The 19,308-nt window shown below is 42.2% G+C and overlaps 1 protein-coding gene across 1 annotated transcript; it reads left to right on the plus strand.

The window, feature by feature from the left end:
• The first annotated feature begins 245 nt into the window (after window positions 1–245).
• On the plus strand, window positions 246–18,803 carry TM7SF3 (transmembrane 7 superfamily member 3). The gene is made up of 12 exons (XM_075210509.1): window positions 246–368; window positions 7,798–7,952; window positions 10,796–10,946; window positions 11,031–11,151; window positions 12,308–12,479; window positions 13,219–13,396; window positions 14,125–14,211; window positions 14,374–14,454; window positions 14,603–14,755; window positions 15,310–15,407; window positions 17,117–17,279; window positions 17,433–18,803. Exons 1-12 carry the CDS (start codon window positions 314–316, stop codon window positions 17,693–17,695), a joined length of 1,677 nt encoding a protein of 558 aa, XP_075066610.1. The 5' UTR covers window positions 246–313; the 3' UTR covers window positions 17,696–18,803.
• Window positions 18,804–19,308: the final 505 nt, after the last annotated feature.

A 19,308-nucleotide genomic window follows, 5' to 3' on the forward strand; every position in this document is an offset into this window, starting at 1 on the left:
CGGGAGAGGTGGAGGAGGTGGGGCCGAGAGAGGTGGAGGAGGAGCCGGGAGAGGTGGAGGAGGAGCCGGGAGAGGTGGAGGAGGTGGGGCCGAGAGAGGTGGAGGTGGGTCCGGGAGAGGAGGAGGGGCCGAGAGAGGTGGAGGAGGAGGGGTCGAGAGAGGTGTAGGAGGAGGGGTCGAGAGGGGGAGGAGCTGGCTCCGGGGCCAGGAGTGGAGGTGTCGGGAGAGGAGGAGTGGCCGGAACAGGAGGGGCGGGTCCTGGCCGCAGTTCGGGGCATGTGAGGCAGAGAGCGGCCCGGACAGAGGTTGGAGGATGGTGCGGGGCTGGGGGCTCCTCTCCCTGCTGCTGGGAGCCGGCTGTGCCGCGGGTGAGTCATGGTACATGTATGTCTCCCTGTATGTCTCCCTGTATGTCTCCCTGTATGTCTCCCTGTATGTCTCCCTGTATGTCTCCATGTTCTGTTACACGGCCCCTCCTGGTTTGGTATATATCTGTTATATGTGTATATTGCGCCATATTATATTACACAGACCCTCCAGGTGTATTATATGTGAGTAGCTGTTATCACTGTGTATATATTGCTCCATGCCTGCTGTGTGATATAAATATATATATTATACTTGCACAGACCTGCCTAGTGCATTATATGTATATATTTGTTATGTGTATATGTTGCACTATTATATTATATTATATTATATTGACCAGACCCTCCTGGTGTATTATATGTATATAATGCTCCTTGCCTGCTGTGTGATAATTACACAGACCCTCCTGGTGTATTATATGTAAATAGCTGTTATCACTGTGTATATATTGCTCCTTGCCTGCTGTGTGATAATATAATTACATGGACTCTCCTGGTGCATTATATGTATATTTTACTCCATGTCTGCTGACTGAGCTGTTATATTACACAGACCCTCCAGGTGTATTATGTACATAGCTGTTATGACTGTATTTATTTCTCCATGTCTGCTGTGTGATATATCTACTTGCACAGACCTGCCTAGTGTATTATATGTATATATTTGTGTGTGTATATTGTTATATTATATTGCACAGACCCCCCTTGGTGTATTATATGTATATAATGCTCCTTGCCTGCTATTATAATTACACAGACCCTCCTGGTGTATTATATGTATATAATGCTCCCTGCCTGCTGTTTGATAATTACATAGGCCCTCCTGGTGTATTATAAGGTGGTCACTGCTGTGTAATATACACTTCTGTGTGACATCCACAGTCTGCAGCATAACCTAATAAAACATTTGACTAAAGGTCTGTCCTAGATTACGGTGTTATCTAGAGACCTGTTATATAACATCACGTGTGTTCCTTTCAGCTACATTACATAATATATTATTGTATCTTTCAGCTGTTTTATTTCAGGACATCAACCTCTGTGCAGAGTATTTTGTGGCCTCTTTATGCTATGTTCTATCCTGTACAATATATATCATATACAATATTACATGTCTGCTCTTCTATATGCTACTATGTCTATCCTCTGTGTTCTATCCCCTACTCCATTTCCTTAGGGTTGCACAATATTATTATTGCATGTCTGTTGTCTATTATGTTGCTGTAGGTTTCTGTATGTATATATATATATATATATATATATATATATATATATATTATATATATATATATATATATATATATATATATATATATATATATAATCGCGCACACACAGCTTCATCTTTCTGCTATTATATATTGTTGCATTTCCCATTCATTAAATCAGAGCATGGTTTGTTCTGTTATATATGTTCCAGTATTATTCTCAGTGTTGCAGCATACATATTATTGCGCCTCTGCTGAATATGTATTTATTCAGGAACAGTGCGTTAAAAATAAACACTAAACAAATCTATCAAAACAAAAATACACAAGACTTCTAAGGATATTTTCCATCCATGGACACTAAACTTTGGAGTAACCTTATTTTGTGTTATGTTATAGGCGCGTATGACTGGTATCACTGCCTTATTGTATGTTTCTATTTTCCTTTATTTTTTTATTACTCTTATTTTTTTTTCTTGTCAGTATGAACTGGCCTACAGTGGTTGGGGATTAGCGTTCATATATCTGCTAGGTATAAAATGGCTATAATTGATCATGGGGTTATAATTGATTTATTTGGGAATTCTTACTAATGATCAACACAAAATAGTTTGTCATTTAAAGTCATATTAAAAAAGCAAAATACAACAAAGCTTTTTCTTAATTACAAATAAACAGAACAGTTGATTATGTAGGCATTACCCTCCTTGTTTTAGTACTTGGTAAAGGCAGATTTAGCTGCAATAAAGCTAGGTGTAAGTATTTAGGCAAATATTTGTCTTGAATTCCATTAAGCTGGTTGGGGTCCATTGGTAAACAATGATTTAAAGCCATTCCACAGATTCCTGATGTGATTAAGGTCTGGGCTACTCCTATGCATTGCTCTTTGTTTTTGCTATTTAAGCCCCTCCAATCTGCATTTTGGCAAGTTGTTCAGTCTTAAATTGTATTTTTTTTTTCATTACTCGTACAACTTTAAGTATTGTGTGTGTTCAGCCACTTGAAATCAAAATAGATATTCTGATTTTTTTAAGATGAAATAAAATGTGGAAAAAAATGCCAAAAATGGATGAATACACTTTATAGCCACTATATATGAAAGAGCAGCCAACAGAGGTGTAAGGTGGGCCCTGTAAATCATACATCTACCCTACCTCATCGTATTTGTGATGTCGCTGTAGGCGTGGCTAGAACATGTGACCTGTAGCGCCAGGTTTACTTTTAAAAGCTAGTGAAATGTGCCCCAAAAATTGCAATAAATATTACTTTTTCTTTTGTCAGAGGAAATCTGTCCTGCACTATGGGAAGCTAAAACCCAAAACGTTTTAATCTTTATCTTTGCAGCATGTATAAATAGAATTATGTATTGACACAAATGCACCGCTAGTGAAGACGCCAGCAGGTATGGTAGTACTAAAGACAATGGTATCTAGCGCCACACCCCTTTTACGTTCATTTTGCCACCGCTAAAAACACTAGTAGAACCCATGTCAAATAACGCCAGTGGTTATCTGGCCTAAGGGCTAGGGCAATTACGGGATTTGCTCCAGGGCCTGTTGAGCACACTGATGTCCATTGTAAATGTTCCCATCCCTGGAAGTGTGTTGGGAGGGGGTCACACTTTGTTCATACTGTATATTAGATTAAACTCTCTCATTCATAGACCGGCTTTGTAAACCTCAATTAGACACATTTCACTGCTGATCACAAGTCCGGTCATGAGTTGTGAACAGCGTATTTCGTGCACATGTCTCTGACCACTTTCCTAATACTAATGAGTGAGATATGGTACTTGCAGTAATTACATTATCATGTTATTGACTTATTGAGGTTAAAATAAAATGAGGAAGAAGTGGTAGACAATGAATGAGCAATTGAGACCCTGAATAGACTTATTATATTGTGTATGCATTTGGCAAAGCAATATAACGTTTGTGTTTCATGCTGGATTAGAAAGTCCCTAAAAATTTTATGTTCATCCTGTTGCAGCCCCAGTGTTTTTTGTTGTTAAATGCGCACAATTTAAAATTAAACAACTGAGAAGAACCATTGCTGGACACAGGAGTCCATTATTATTTTTTATTTTTTTAAAAAAAGGTATTTTAAGGTTACGTTTAGGGCTAGAATAGTTAGTAACTACGGAGGCTGAGACTACAACCCTAACATAAAATAAGGAGAAAAAGTTGTTGTTTTTTTGGAAAATAACTAGTATAGATGGACCAAATGGTAAGTTGTATTTTTAGCTTAGAACAGATCCCGGCCTCCTAGATCTATAATGGTCTGTCCGCTGCATGTACAGTTTGTGTTCTTCGTTTGCGGAAGTTGTTTCTTTGGCATTTCGGAGTAACAGAGGACAGTTTTAGTTTCCTTTTTTTCTTTTGCCAGTGTCAGCGATGGTGGGGTAGTGGGTTATTCTTGGAAATTAGTTTAAAGAGAAGGTAAAGACACTTCTTACAATGCATATATGTCAAAGGATGTATATTACTAAGCGTAATCGTATACATAAAATAACACACACACTAGACCTCTGATGGAAACGTCCTGCACAATGAGCGTGTAAGGACTGTTATTTTGAATCAGCTTCTATAAAACTGTCTCCGACACTACTGATATTACGTGTCACGTATACTCTGGAAATTAGTACTTTTTTTTTTTCCCCCTACAGTTTGATATGTTTGCTTGATTGTTTTGCTTATTGTCAGCTGCCCTTACGGGACTCCCACAATGTTATTTTAGAAATATCCGTAGTGTTCTTTAGTTCAAAGTACATGACTTAAATAGGAGATATTTCGGTGAGATTGAGAAGGGACTCGCTGAGCCTCCAGTTACAGTTTGGGGCTGGTGTAAGTCTTGACTAGACTAATCAGTACTGGTGCGAGGTCTGACCACAATATAGGGAACAGATTAAATGTTCTTTCTCTAATTTTTTTGCACAACTTTGTTTTAATGTTTACTTTTTGGCTCTCCAATCGCTCTGACTTTGTTTTTGTGTTTTGACAAGTTATGGTTTCCTGTGATTCTCTTGTGGTTGAAAAGTCTAAGTTCACTTTTTTTTTTCTTAGCGATTTCCATTTTTAAAAGCCACATGATCACCCGAGCGTTTCTGTTATTTCTCTTATTTTTCCTCCTCCTCTGGCGGTCAGTCTGGCATCTTTCCTTCAGCAGGTTACCAAATACCGCACCGCATATTTTCAAAAAATAGTTGTAGGATCCGCCCGCTGTAACGGATTGTACCTCCTGGAGGTCGCACTGCCCCAGCTCAGCAGGGAGCCCACCCCTCTATGTCGTAGACCGGGATTGCTCCTGTCTCGGCCACTTTTCAAGCCGGCGCAGTCGCTTATCCCTCCACGGAGTGAGGCATTGTGGGGGATGTAGTAGTTCTTCACCAGGCACTAAACTGCTGTGCCTGGTGACTTAGTAAGAACACTAGCAGCATTGACAAGGTACGGGTTGTGAAAAATGTAGGACAGTTCGAGCAGGAATAAACAACCCGTTTGGGGGGAAAAAAAATGGAATTGCACAAGGATGCATAGACATTTGATGGCTATTTGTAAAACTTTCCCTGTGTGACTACCCTCAAGCTTTACCTTCATGTTACGTTGTTGCAGGATGTCTCCTGTTTGCAATAAGACTTTGTTGTTTATTAGTTTCTGATCATGTCTGCAGAACATTGTCCAGATTGGAGGGGATTTCCATTCAACTTCCACTTTTATTTTTCCCTCTTTTCAATTTACTTCCCCCTGTCCCCCTCCCCATACTGGTACTTTGATGGAGCCCCCACGGCTTATGTCATGCAGCGAGTTTCCTCTTCTTGTGGTGGCTGGGTGCTTCTGTTGGGTAACCTTTAAATCTTTAACAGCAGCAATTCACTTCCTCTTGAAAAAGTTGTATTTAGAACCACTGAAATATAATGTGTTTTATTGATTGCTGAAGAGCTGGGTAATGCCACATAATCGCCCTTTATTCCTGGGAGAAAACGTAAGTAACTTGTGTTTTCCACGTGACAATTGGGTTTGTTGACGACAGGAAACTCTGAACACGTGCTACAATGTTTCTGCAGACGAGAATGATTCAGCCCTTTCATGTGATTAATGAAATAATCAAAACTGTAATTGAGACAAATCCCGGTCCGGTATCCAGATAAATTAATCTAGAACTATCCAGTAAGGAGCAGAATTGCGGCTTATTTTCTTTTCCTGGTCTGTAAAGAACAGTTCCATTCTGTATGTACATATTCTCTCCAACAGAAGCATACTGCAGTTACAGGAATTTAGATATCCGATTGGTTTCTCAGGTGTGTTTATTTTTGCGTGTTCTATGACTATAAATATAGGTTAGTGTACCTTTTTAATTTAAAATTAAAATGTAATTTTAAAAAAAGTATGCCAAAAGTCTTGGGGTGGAGTAAGAAATAGTTAAAACCCCATGTAATACTGATAAAGTAAAGTTAATAATGGTAAAATAATTCCAATGTCCAGACAATCAAAGGTTGATAGAGATTTTTGTAAGCTAAACAAATATAGAATATAATGGCAAAGATACAATCTCCACCAGAGGTGTCTGTGTTGAGGTCTTCACAACAATACCTAGGGGCAAATGTATTAAACTGCACATTTTGCAAGTTTCCGAATATTGCCAACTTTGCAGGGGGGGATTTAAAACAGTGATGGCTTTTAAAGGCCTTTAAAACCATTGCTGCTTTAAATTTCCCCTGCAAAGTCGCAACTTGCAAAATGCGCAGTTTCGTACATTTACCCCCTGATGTCCATTCCCAGATACAGCTTTTTATACCCTAGGATCAAAGCCGTAACTTGGGATTCTAGCGCCTGGGGTGAGAAAGACAGATGCCGCCCCCCTAGCCCTCAATTTTAACCAAATGAGCCTAAAATATTCCTAAATTGCACCCCCCCCTTTCAGCGTTGCGCCCTGGGCGGTCGCCCCTATTGCACAGCCCTAGTTACTCCCCTGCCTAGGATCAAAAGATTTTCGCCTCCTATTAACATTTTGTAATGCACTGTATAGAGTCCTGGCCACATAACAAAAGCTGGGAGCCACTTGGTCTAGGGTTTCTATTCTAAGAGTTGGGACTTGTTGACACAGAGATTTGATAAATAAAAACAGAGCAGATGTGACTCTGAAAGTCTTTACTTCCAAACACCCAGAGGCTACATTCACTACGGGGAGTCTGAGCTATAATCAGGGTGTGACACACAGAATTTTTTAGATGGTCAGATTGCATTAGTATCACCTAAGGGGAATTAGTAGCTGTTTATAGATAACATGGGAAGAGGAGACTAAAGCTGGGTACACACTACAGTTTTCAACCAATAATCGGCTAAATTAGCCGACATACGACCTCTCGTTCAAAAGTCGGGTCAGTGTGTGCAGTGACACGATGGTCGAAAGTCTGCCCAAATGGACGATTGTCGCCTCATTTGGTTGGTCGTACCGTTTAATATTTTCGTTCCAATCTCGTTTCCGCTGTGTAGTGTGTATAAACTTCCGACCGATCCACAACAGTGAGTACGAAATTACAGTCATTGCTCAGGACAACATGGCTGTAAAAAGTCGCTAAAGGGACGTCCGCTCTTCCCTTTATCGTCCTAAACAAGGCTGGTGTGTATGCAGTCCATGGACCGAGCGATCGGGACATCGATCGCATGTAAAATCGCTCGGCATAAAAAGTTGGTCGAAATTTCTGTAGTGTGTACGTACCCAGCTTTACAATACATGACAGTGTTTATCTAACCTTACCTGAGGGTCTGATTCAATTACTTGCCACTACAAAGACATATTCCAAATAAAGCCAGATTGGTAAAATAGAAGACCATGAAGGGGGAGTTAAGGAGCACTATCCTATCAGTTACATTGGATAATTAAATTATCCATATGAGGCAATATTCTAGTGACCATATATCATCAAGCAGTGAATAGGGCTAGACTTGTACTACACTTTAACAATACCAGCTATTCTGTGTTCCTTCCACCCTCCTCTCCTGTATGAAACAAGCTGAGCAGGTCTACATCTTCCCTTGTGTAGAGACATCTTACTCTAATCCACATTGCATTTTATGTACTGATATAGTTGACATAATTCGTACTATATTGCACACCGTCAATGTATAATATGCATCAAACCTTGAGTAAGTACGTGTACAGCTGCCAAAACCCTCATGATTCTTGCATATAATGATAATCTGTCTTTGTCTTCCGCTGTGCAGGACTTCTGGACGTCTCCATAGGGAGGTTTATGGAAGTGAAATTGAATCGCTCCTCCCCCACCGAATTCATTCTGCAGAACATTCCTGGAAATGTCTCACTTGTCCTATTCCAAGTCCACAGTCAGTACCTGAATGTGACGCTCTCCTCCAGCAAGGTAGATCCCCAATACACAGCCATAGAGTAAAGAGGATGGAAATCCGCGACTGTAAGACAAATATTTATCATGATTGGCTGACGGAACTCGGCGGCTGTGCCTGGCCAGAGAGGCGACATCACGATATTGACCGATATCTTACCCCAGGTTCCCCTCTCTGGACAGTTACACCACATTCCCTCTGCCCCTCACAATAAATACTGCGATTGGGGTTTTCCTTTATCATTATATACAAACTTTCCATACAACTATAGGTTCCGTATATCATTATTGAAGACATAATGACATCAGTGGATCCTAGTGAATTTACAGGCATGAATATTGGTTCAGCTCACAAAATGTCTGCCTCCACTGTTAATTGCCAAAAGGTGTACTTTAAGGCAGGAATAATGTCCCATTGGGAAAATAAGAGTTTGTAGAACAGACTGAAGAAAAAACAGTCTAATGCAGTGGTTCCCAAACTGGGTGCCGGGGCTCCCTGGGGTGCCGTGGACAAGGCGGATGACTACTTGGTAATTATTTTGGCTTAGGGGTGCCTTGAAAAAATTATGGAGACCTTAAGGGTGCCTCGTACTAGGAAAGTTTGGGATCCATTGGTCTAATGTTTAGATCCAATACACTTCATCTTAATAGTCATTTATTTTCACCTTCTCTTTCGGGTAGGGGAACTCTCTCTCATCACAAACTCACCTCAATTTGTGTGTTGACTGTGTCCTAACATGCAGCCATGGACAATATGCCATATTTCAGTTTTTCCCTGTGAGGAAATAAAAATACTTATGCTAAGGATTGCAAACCTTCCGCTTTCCAGGACATAAAAGGTTAAAGGAATGTGTGTTCCTCAGAATGTGAAGCATGCTTGCGGTTATATTTCTTGGGTTCCTTTATAAGAGGAAGTGTTTATGTGACAGATAAGTTTGTAACGGTCGCACAAGAAAGTTTGACACTTGTCTGATTTGCAACCAAAATTATGAATTTTCGGTGTACTCACCTTGTCTTGTAACCAGACCCATTTTGTTTTGAGCCATTCAGAGAACACAATGTACTGTTAATAGGGGTGTCTGACCAGTTACACTGAATATATAACACGGTCATTTCCACAAAGCCTGATACAATGCACACGCCATCTGTTTTGTTAAAAATGACTTCTGGTCATATGTGAGCCCTTTACATTGACGGACATCTTCCCCGGCTTCTGTCAAAAGATCCTGCTAAATCTTCCTGAGAGTCTTCTGAATTCTACATATTTTGTCCACTTCTGCTTATGGCAACTTGCAGAAAAGCTCCAATAACAACTGTTGTCTGTTTCTCGAATCTACAGGACAAATAAAATCCCTGTTGACTTCCATGTAGATATAATTATTGTGGTATTTGGCTCTATTGCTCTTTTGTTTCATTTAGGTAAAACCCTGGTTATTTCCACTGAGATATCACATTTGTTACCTGATGTCTGGAGGGAGTTGTTGAATCATACTAGTGTCCATATTGCTGCTTTTAGAAGTGTCAGTGTTACTGGCTGAGGAACTGTACAAACAGGCGGTCCCCGTCTGTGTGACTGGCGGTCCCCGCCTGTGTTGTAGTGGTCCGCTTTTTTAAAATGCACCCCTTAGCTCTTATTTAACACACGAAGTACTGCCACGGTATAGATATTACCGTAATATTAACCCGGCTTTCTGAGCTGTGAGCAAAAAGCCGGCGTTAGAACTACCATAATAACTGCAATTACGCACACTATTACCGTAATAACTGTAATAGTTTTAGCGCGGCGGCACTTAAGGGGGAATTGAATTCCCCCATATGATCCCACTCGCCAATACAATCTAAAACCACACTCTAAGACGCAAAACATTAATTAAACTTTACATTTCTTATACAGATTCCCTGCCTTCCTGTTTTTTCTGTAGTGCTAGACCTTGTATTCTCCCCAGAGCAGCTTAAAGCTGATCCCCGGTTAGCCGTAGCAGAGCTGCCTGTTTGTCGTTCTAAAATTGGGCCAGAAAGTGGGTGTAACTGCACCAATAGGAAGCTGCGAATTCCATGCCTGTCAAACAGCTCCATCTTCTGGGGAAGGGTGGGTTGGGTGATGTTTCTCCCTACCCAGAAATGCAGCTTTAAAATGGCTAATAATGGAATAATAGTTTAATAACAATTTTATATGAAATGTGAAATTTCTTTAATCAAATTTGTGTGTAAAGTATAATTGTGTTCTTTTGGAACGACTAAACACTGAATCTGGAAGGTTTTTTGGTATGGGGAGTCTCGTTCGTGTGTCAGTGTTACTGAAGGTCTTATCACATTGCATGACGGTTTTGTTTAATGACTGTGGACGTGTACTTGGGGGATTTTAGGTGTGTTTTGAGGAAGGCCAGAGCCTGTTATTGTTCTTCAAACCAGGCCATGAAATCGCTCTGAAAGTGAAACCGACACGCCTTGAAATTGTGAAGAGCTTATGTAAATAGCATATTACATATATGATAAAGGCATGACTAGACCAACCTGGGGATCCTCGGCTGATCGGCACGTTCCAGCGTGCCCTGTTTTCCTACGGTTACCATGGCATACTGGTACCTGTAGTTCTACCACTTCTGGCGAGCCGCTGGTTGTCTAACTCATGACCCCTTCTCTGACCATTCTGGTATGTAAGGTGATGCCTCTGGTATATATCGCTGAAGCTGTAATAAAATACATATAAACCATCACAGACTTAATGCATAAAAAGTCGAAAGCAATTAAGGAGGAGAGGTGGAGATTTTATTTTTCAGTTTGGAAAGATGATCCCTTTGTATATACTGATTGGTGGTGCTGTGGCTAACTCCTGTGCATATATATTTCTTGACTTTCAGGTGCTGAGTACAAATGACTCTGAGACTGGCAGCGACGCGGGTCTCCTGACCGTCCTCCGTCCTGGGCAGACGCAGTGCACCTGGTACCTGGCGACCTCCTATCCGGATCCGCTGCTGACAACAGCTGTCACCATTCCCTACACCGAGCGGGGTAAACGCACGTCCTACTTCATGTTCACACCTCATAGATTAATGAAGCCTAATCACTAAATTCACCTGTTTTTTATATTTTTAGATCCAGTCCCGGGAGCGTGTAACTTGGAGTTTGATTTGGACATTGACCCGAACTTGTATCTCCAGTACAATTTGTATGAAACGGTCATAAAATTTGCTCCGGCCAACCTGGGCTATGCGAGGTAAGGATAGCGCCCATCTGTCCCCGTACTAAGGGCTTCTTCAGACCAGACTATTCAGAGAGATTGTTCACGCCACCGCAAGCAAACTGCAGGCATCTGGAACTCATACTTCTGCCGTACAGACCAGCGGGCGTGTAACGTGCGGACCAGCCCCAAACGCTGGCAAATTGTGCATGTGTGATTTATTCTGCTGCTTGTCTGACCGGCCAATCAAAGATCTCGATGTCTACGCAGTTTTCAGAGCAATTCGCTCACATCTCGTTCCGTTTGGAAACCAGCGAGCAAATGATCTGAACACGTTCATCTGAATGTATGAAATCACTCCTAAATGTTCACCTGTGTTCAAGCAGCTTTTGCTTATTTTTTAGCCAGTTGAGATCTCTCTTATGGGAACATCACCCCCACCCCACCCCATGTTAATAGTTAAATCTACTGAATAATTGGTTTGTCCCAATGGCTGTTCAAGTCTGGCCTGAGACTGATCACTGAGAATACCACTGGCCTTTAATAAATTTTGTTTGTATTAAACATTCACAAATCTCTATGGAGATGGTTGAGAATTATTATTATTGGTGGGGGGGGGGGGGGGGGCCTGTTTCCCCATGCACATCAGACTTCCTGTTTTGAGAAGTTAAGACACCACAAGGAGGTTATATTGGATCATGAAACAATAGATAAACTCTGATAAGATTAGATACCCTATGGGGTACTTTTGGAATAAAACCACAGGAATAAACACTCGCCTGCACCAATGATAAAGATTCTGTCATTTTTACTTTTGCAGTTAAGTAACTAAACACAAGTACCTTGGTTGCTATGGGGAACAGCACATTTTTCCCGGTGCACCAGGTGTCATAAATGTTCTGGAGTGTCAAACATCTCTTCTGTCGGAGTCTAACACTCCCTATGACATAATAGCACCCCCTGATATCCAGTTTATCATAAAACACGATTTTCAGACATGGGGTTCTTCACATTCAATACGTGGGAGTATAATGTTATTGGCTAGGTATCTGCACGGCGTGATCTGTGACTTGTGTAGGGGATGTCACCTTATACACCAGGGAATAGCCTACCTCCTAGATTTCTGGTTAATGTTTTCCATTGTCTCAGTAATCCATTACCGTACACCCAACAACTCTTCCCTTTACCCCAGAGAGGCGAGTCCTCCTGCCTGCGACGTCCAGATGGGCCAGGACTCGAGGTGGCGTCTACAATACGACATCTACCAATACTTCCTGCCAGAGAGCAATCTCAATGACTCTGTGTTACTGGCTCACCTGCAGAAGATGTCTATGGTCCCACAGGTCATCGCTAACGGCGTTAAGGTAAAATCTCCATCGTGCTAAAACAGAGATGTTCAATGATCAATACAATCCTGTTTGAGGGATTTTAATGTTTTTGAGATGGGTTCCTGCCTGTCCGTCTGTTACCAGTTTCGAAGTGGGCGGGGATAAATTAACCTGTAGTCATTTAGATACTTTGTATGCTCAGTGCGGCATCGAGTACTTTAGGAGGCAAGTGTGCTAATCCTGAGGAACGCAATGAAATGAGATGCACGCTTGTGTAATTAAGTTAATGAGTGCAATGGTGACAGGAGCAGTGACATGTGAGGAGGGGAATGGAGGCAGCAGGAAGCCACAGACTGAGAGTTATATAGTGGAAGGAGCAGGGTCCCCCAGCAGCACAGAGTATATCAGGAGATGAGTGATGTGTTAGTGAGGACAGGGCTGCATGTGACAGGGGCAGTGACATGATGTGAGGAGGGGAATGGAAGCAGCAGGAAGCCACAGACAGTTATATAGTGGAAGGAGCAGAGTCCCCCAGCAGCACAGAGTATATCAGGAGATGAGTGATGTGTTAGTTAGGACAGGGCTGCATGTGACAGGAGCAGTGACATGATGTGAGGAGGGGAATGGAAGCAGCAGGAAGCCACAGACAGTTATATAGTGGAAGGAGCAGGGTCCCCCTGTCACTCTGATGCAGGAAGGTCGTTGTGTCAGACATGTCTCTGTATGAAATAAAGTTAGTACTGTAACCTTCATTTCTTTTATTTTCCTTTGACAGCTGACCACTCTGACCTCCAGTGACCGTACCGCCATGTCCTTTTTGTCTATTCCCGGACAAGGAGTTATTTATAATGTGATTGTCCGTGATCCTGTTCTGAACACATCTGCGGCCTATGTCCCCGTTCATACATACGCCTGCAACTTCACGGCGGCCGTGGACAGCTGCAGTACTCTTGGTGAGGACCGTTATGGAGACATCTTCTATATTGTGACATGATTGAAACTTGAAGACCTTGTTTTCTACAGAAACTTATCTTCTATGTTCATACGTTGGGGACATACATTGACTGATTTCATCCTTCCTGCATTGATATTTTAGCTACTGTACATCTGACTGTACGGTGCTGCAGAATCTGTGCGCCATAGACCTAAACACTGCACGACGCCATAGCGTTAAATGAGCAGAATGCTCAAATCGTGACTATATATGTCGCTGACCTAAAAATGATTACTGTAGAAGTTGACCTCTGCATAAAAAATATTTGCAAAAAATATCTCCCGTTTGATAAGATTCGCCAAGTTTTGCTATTGACATTTCTCCTTATATTAAAGTTGTTTGCAACCTATCTACTTGTGTACTGAAGACTTTAGCTGACATGTAAGAAAGTAAGTTTGGAAAGATACTAGTCTGGTACCCACCCCATACCGCTACAATAGAATTCGGACCACTTCTACTACTGTTTGTTTTTTGTTTGATTCTTTGCTCATTCACAAAATTGTTCCTCTTTAGAGCTGCCGACGAGCTAATGTGGTTTAAAAAAAAAAAAAAAAAGATTTCAATTAACAGAAAAAAGAATAAATATGTTTGTAAATCATCTTCTTATCAATTGGGGAATGTGAATTAAAAAGAGATGAATAAAGGTCTCCTGTAATCATTTTGTCCCCCTCTTTCTCTCTCTTTTAGGCAAAGTTTCAACCAAAGTATTTTTCACGTTGTGTGCAGTCTACGGTCTCTTCATTTGTTTTTTTGGGCACCGGTATCTGAAGACAGGTGAGTGGTGCCGTCATGAACGTCTTGTAGTAAAATATTCATGCAGTAATTTGGTGACAGACGGTCATCACACGCTCACCTCGGCTGCTGCAGAACCTCTTGGGGAACTGAGTGGTCATTATGGATTTAGATGTCTGACTTTTTTTTTTTTTTTCTCTGTAGAATTCTTCGCCATGGGGTTTATAATGTTTGGATTTCTCATGTTCGTTCTCATCTCAAGAACCACAGAGCTTAATTACGATGGTAATGTCTGTTTATAGATTCTATTTTTATTATGTTCAGTGTGTGTGTATATGATACTATCACAGGGTCTGCTCAGGGATTGGGATGGGGTAAAGGATGAATCAAATGTATTTTAGCCCAACTTTGATATCTCTACTTCTCTCTACAGCGCGTCTGTCTCTGACGACATTGACGGGAATCATTGGGGGGCTTCTACTGCTGGGTTACTGGTGGAGATTCGGCTGCATCTATCTCTGTATGCTGCTGGTGGGACTGGTGCTGGGCTTCCTGGTTGCCTCTATCGTATTCTTCACCCCAATAGGTAAAGTATTAGAGGCTCTGAGGCATCTGACAATTACCAAGGTGAAGCTGCTGGGAGCCTGGATGGAAGAGCTACGAGTGTCCGAATGTGGCTCCATGTATGAAAGAGAAATAAATAACACTAGCAACAAATACACATTGATTGTACAAAGGTAAAACAATGTACAAAGGAGAGTGCAGTTTAGTTCTACGTTAAGAGTGTGGGAGGTACTGGTAATCTCGCCTCCAAACCCCTGTCCACATTGGTTGACGGCCCTGTACTCGATTCTCACAGCCTATCAGGGTTCGGTATTGTATAGGCGTTTAATCAATGCTGACTGCTGGGGAGGGGAGAGGAGTAGGGGGCAAGTGGGGATTTTGTTATTCACTGATACCACTTGCAGCTGGGTGGTTTTAGTGAAGACGACGACTGCTGCCCACCCTCGTTCACTCAGACCACCCACAGCTTGTGTATCGGGGCCGCTTGTGGGTTGGCTTAACAGTTTAGGGTCTTTATATAGCTGTGTTACAATGTCTGTGTGTAATCTGGGGCACCGTTCTTCTCCCATCCTGCAGGGGACTATGCTACGTTTCGGAATGATGGCATTTTTTGGTTGACGTTCACCTGTATCGCCCTGCTGGTGCCTATTTCTCTGCTCCCCTACTTAAAAATAGTAAGTATATCTGCCACTTGGTCTAACTTTTTTAAGCTGTAACTTTTTTTTTTATTGTCATTTTAAAATCTCTTGGTCATTGTACATTTAGAATGTAGACTGTGTATTCTGTCTTCTGCTGCAAACACAGGTGGAGGGTTATACCCCACCGCTAGGAAGCCAGGGCACTGGGGGGGAAAGGGACTCCTCCTCTCCCCTACAGTCCTCCAGCTTCTCTGTGCCTGGCATAGGACCTCTTCCCCCACCCACCATACTTTACTAACAGCATTGTTCTCCACCCCTGATCTCCTGACTCGGACAGGGAGGACTGAATGGCGTCCTAAATTTCACCTCCTGTGCCTGGTGATCTTGGAGTCGTGGACTTTCTGGAGGTGAGGGGAAGGGGTTGAAGTTCTTTAGAACACGAGGGCAGCTGAAAGGAGGGGCTGGCTAGGGTGCGAGTACCCAGAAGATGCCTCTTGCATACAACATGCCCGACTGGTGCAGGACCTATCCCATCCTGTGCATGTGATGTGCGACAGCCTATCTGAGGAGAGCAGGACCAATCTGCATATGTGCTTGCTATATTCTTGTAGTTTAGCTCAGCAGGTGGAACTTAGGTTGGGTTGCTGTTTAGAGTGGGGCATGGTAGGTCGGATACCCTGTTTATTTTGTTGTTGGTTTGGGATTTTTCCAGCATCTCAATTTTACTGGGTGTTCTGTGTAGACTCTCAGGAGTCAGTGCTACAATCGTGGGCTCTTTTCATCCTGGTGGTGTATAGTTATGTGTGTGCTGAATGCCAGACTTGATGCAGCGCAGCCGGGCTTCTCTGATCTACCTGGGCCGCACTCCGGGCCCTCCCTCTCCTCTGGTTGGGCTCCTAGGACTCCGTGATGGACCCTTCCTGGGAAGAGATGGGGAGGTCTGAATCTGCTGTGTGTTCCCTGTGATTTAGGCTGGTGAATTCCTTTCAGTGCTGTACTTTTGACCCTGGATGTCCGTGATCCCAAAGGCTGGAACCAGTCTCTGCACCCCACCACCACCACACCATGACTTTACACAGTAGGTGTTGCCTCCTTGGCAGTAGAAGCCTTTGGAAAGAATCTCCTCCAGACAGATGTTAATTCTTGGGCATAACTACCCCTCTTAAGGGTGTATTTGGGACAGGCCACATCTGTGTCCTCCTACTATAAAATTAACTTTTTTCTAGGAGTGTTTTCTTTCCGTTTCTGCCTCCAAGTCAATCCATATACACGAACCTGTGTGTGTGATGATAAATTAACATTGTTCCTATGTAACCGGTATTTATTGCTCCAGTTGTGTTTAGGTAATTGGTAAATAACTAAAAATTAGTCTTCTCTCCTTAGCTAGCAGCCGTTCCCTATTGCCATAGGTGCTGTATGCAAATGAGGGAAGGGACAGATTTATCAGCATTTTAGAAGGGCACAAAGGACAACGGCTTCCGTCACTTTGGAGAGATCATAGAAAAGTTTTATCTTTTTTAAGTTTTATCATAGAAAAATTTAATCTGCTTTATCATTCAATTGGTTGTCATTATGTTCATTGGGGGGCTGAGAACTCTCCATTGTACATGTATCCATCAGTATAACATGATTAGATCCTGTGGATTTATTGCAACCAAACCAGCTGCTATAGAATAGGTTTATCCTGTTTTTAATATTGGATTTAGAGCATATATGAAGACTAACCAGCCTTTCCTTTGTTCCAGCTCAATATCCTGACCTGCAGTGTAATTGGCTCCTATACGGTGGTCTTGGCAATAGACAGTTACTTGTACACGAGTCTCAGCTACATTACTTTAAATGTCCTCAAGAGGGCGCTGAACAACGCGTTCAGTACAGCCTACACCAGTGTTCCATTCCAGACTAATGGTAAGAGTGACTTGTGGAAAGCATTTGAATTCAAAGTTCAGTGCCAGATTCATTTATCAGGTTTTCTGTCTTGTCCATCATAATGTGACATTCTAGAACCGATCTCATTAATTGTTTTCCACTAAGCTAACTATTGTCTCCTGTTACCAACAGATTTTATCATCATAGCAGTATGGGTGGTCCTCGTGGTTAGTGGTGTGACCACCCAGCTCTACAGGGAGAGGCAGAGACCTCCTTTCCCACCAACCCCCTACTTGATATGGAAACGAGAAAGAGAGCGACGAATAACGAACATTCTGGACCCGAGCTACCACATGCCACCCCTAAAAGACCGGCTACTAGCCAGCCTGGCTCGGTTCAGAGGTTTTTTTTGCAAGAAGCCGTCTCTGGGGGAGAGAACACCACTACTACTATAGACAAAGAAGGTTCTGCTGCTGCCAAGACTGACTCATCAGGACTGTATTAGGGGAGGATGGCACATGTCTGATCTCTGATACCAGCTTGAAACATGTGATGTGATGCAGAGAATTGTATCTACGTTCTGCTGTCTACTTCCTGCACGGCTGAGAGTGCTCTGCGCTGCAGTAACGTACATACATGGTTATAGAGGCACGGACAAGACAGAATAAGGCTCAGTATTACACTATGGCAGCACAGGAATACACAGATACCAACTATACCAGAGGTATGCAGGCTGTGGCTTCCAACCATTGTATGACTAAAAGCATGCTATAGGTTTACTTTAACAGCTGGGTGGCTACAGGCTGCTGAACTACCCAACCCCCGGAAGTGTCTCCTTCTCTCTAGGATTCTTAAATCGCTCTGTGAAATACACTTGGACTTGACGTGGTCGTAGTTTCATATGAAAATTTTGTGTGTCCCACAAACAGAGCGACTCACCTTTTCAACCTCTTCACAAAGTACAGGTTATAATAATACGGATGTGACTTTGTATCTCTGCCATGAGTTACAGAGCAGGAAACACTATGGTGGTGCTATGACTTTATACAAGTTCATAAGAGGTTCCACCAACCCCCGGACATTGGTGACCAATGTACTTGGCGGTGATCAGTTAGGAGATATATGAAAGAAGTGGAGGATTCTGGGACGCTGAGGGGCTGTATGTCCAGTATGTTGGGGGTGATATTGTTTCTCCCGCTGTGTCAGGGATCTGTCCTGTGTTATTGTCAGACTACTGTTACGCTGCTCAGTGTATCTTCACTGCCTCTTCCCACTCTCTATACCACTATCCTGACATCGTCTCTCAGGGGCCACAGATGTACAGAACAATCATTATTTCTTAACCACTCTGTGCATTGTTGTTCATATACAGTATTTTGTAATACACAGAAATGTGCACTGGGGGAATTATATGTTTACTAAACTGCCTTTTTTCCAAAAGTAAAACGTGACTTTGCAAATACCAGTTTTCTTTGTTTTTAAGAAATATTTGTATTCCTGTTAAGTATATTTAGCAGTCATTTAATGCCTTTCTGGCTTCAATAAACTCAGGGCTACACTTAATTTTTGTGGTAGATTGTCTAATTTCCAGAATGGTATGCCTTGGGCTACTCGTATCATTCAAGACTGTGCAAACTAGCAAAAATTTTTTTTTTTAAAAAAAAAAACCACATCACGTGATCTGACACAGACCATTACTGCAGACTAATCCAGAGAGAGGCCCCATTAGACTTTCATTATAGTAGAGTCAAATGGGAGAGACCTTAAAAAATCTCCAGTCTCAGTCCCCAGTACCCTAGAAAGAATCTTTGTTTAATAGAGGTGAGTTTCCTTAGTCAGATAAGAGGTCATATTACTCATCTGAACCTAATTCTTGTGCTAGTTGTAATAATAACGCTCAGTATAACTCCAGATATAAGATCCGCACATAGCACAAATTGGGCTGACTTAGATACTATTATCTACCTAGTGGAAACGTGGTAGACTGTAGTTAGGACACATTTACAAGCTGCCTTTTGGAATGACAGAGATTACAGTGTTTACATACAAATAACATCCTGGTAATATC

The sequence above is a fragment of the Mixophyes fleayi genome, chromosome 4 (genome assembly GCF_038048845.1).
Source record: "Mixophyes fleayi isolate aMixFle1 chromosome 4, aMixFle1.hap1, whole genome shotgun sequence".
NCBI classification, from domain to species: domain Eukaryota; kingdom Metazoa; phylum Chordata; class Amphibia; order Anura; family Limnodynastidae; genus Mixophyes; species Mixophyes fleayi.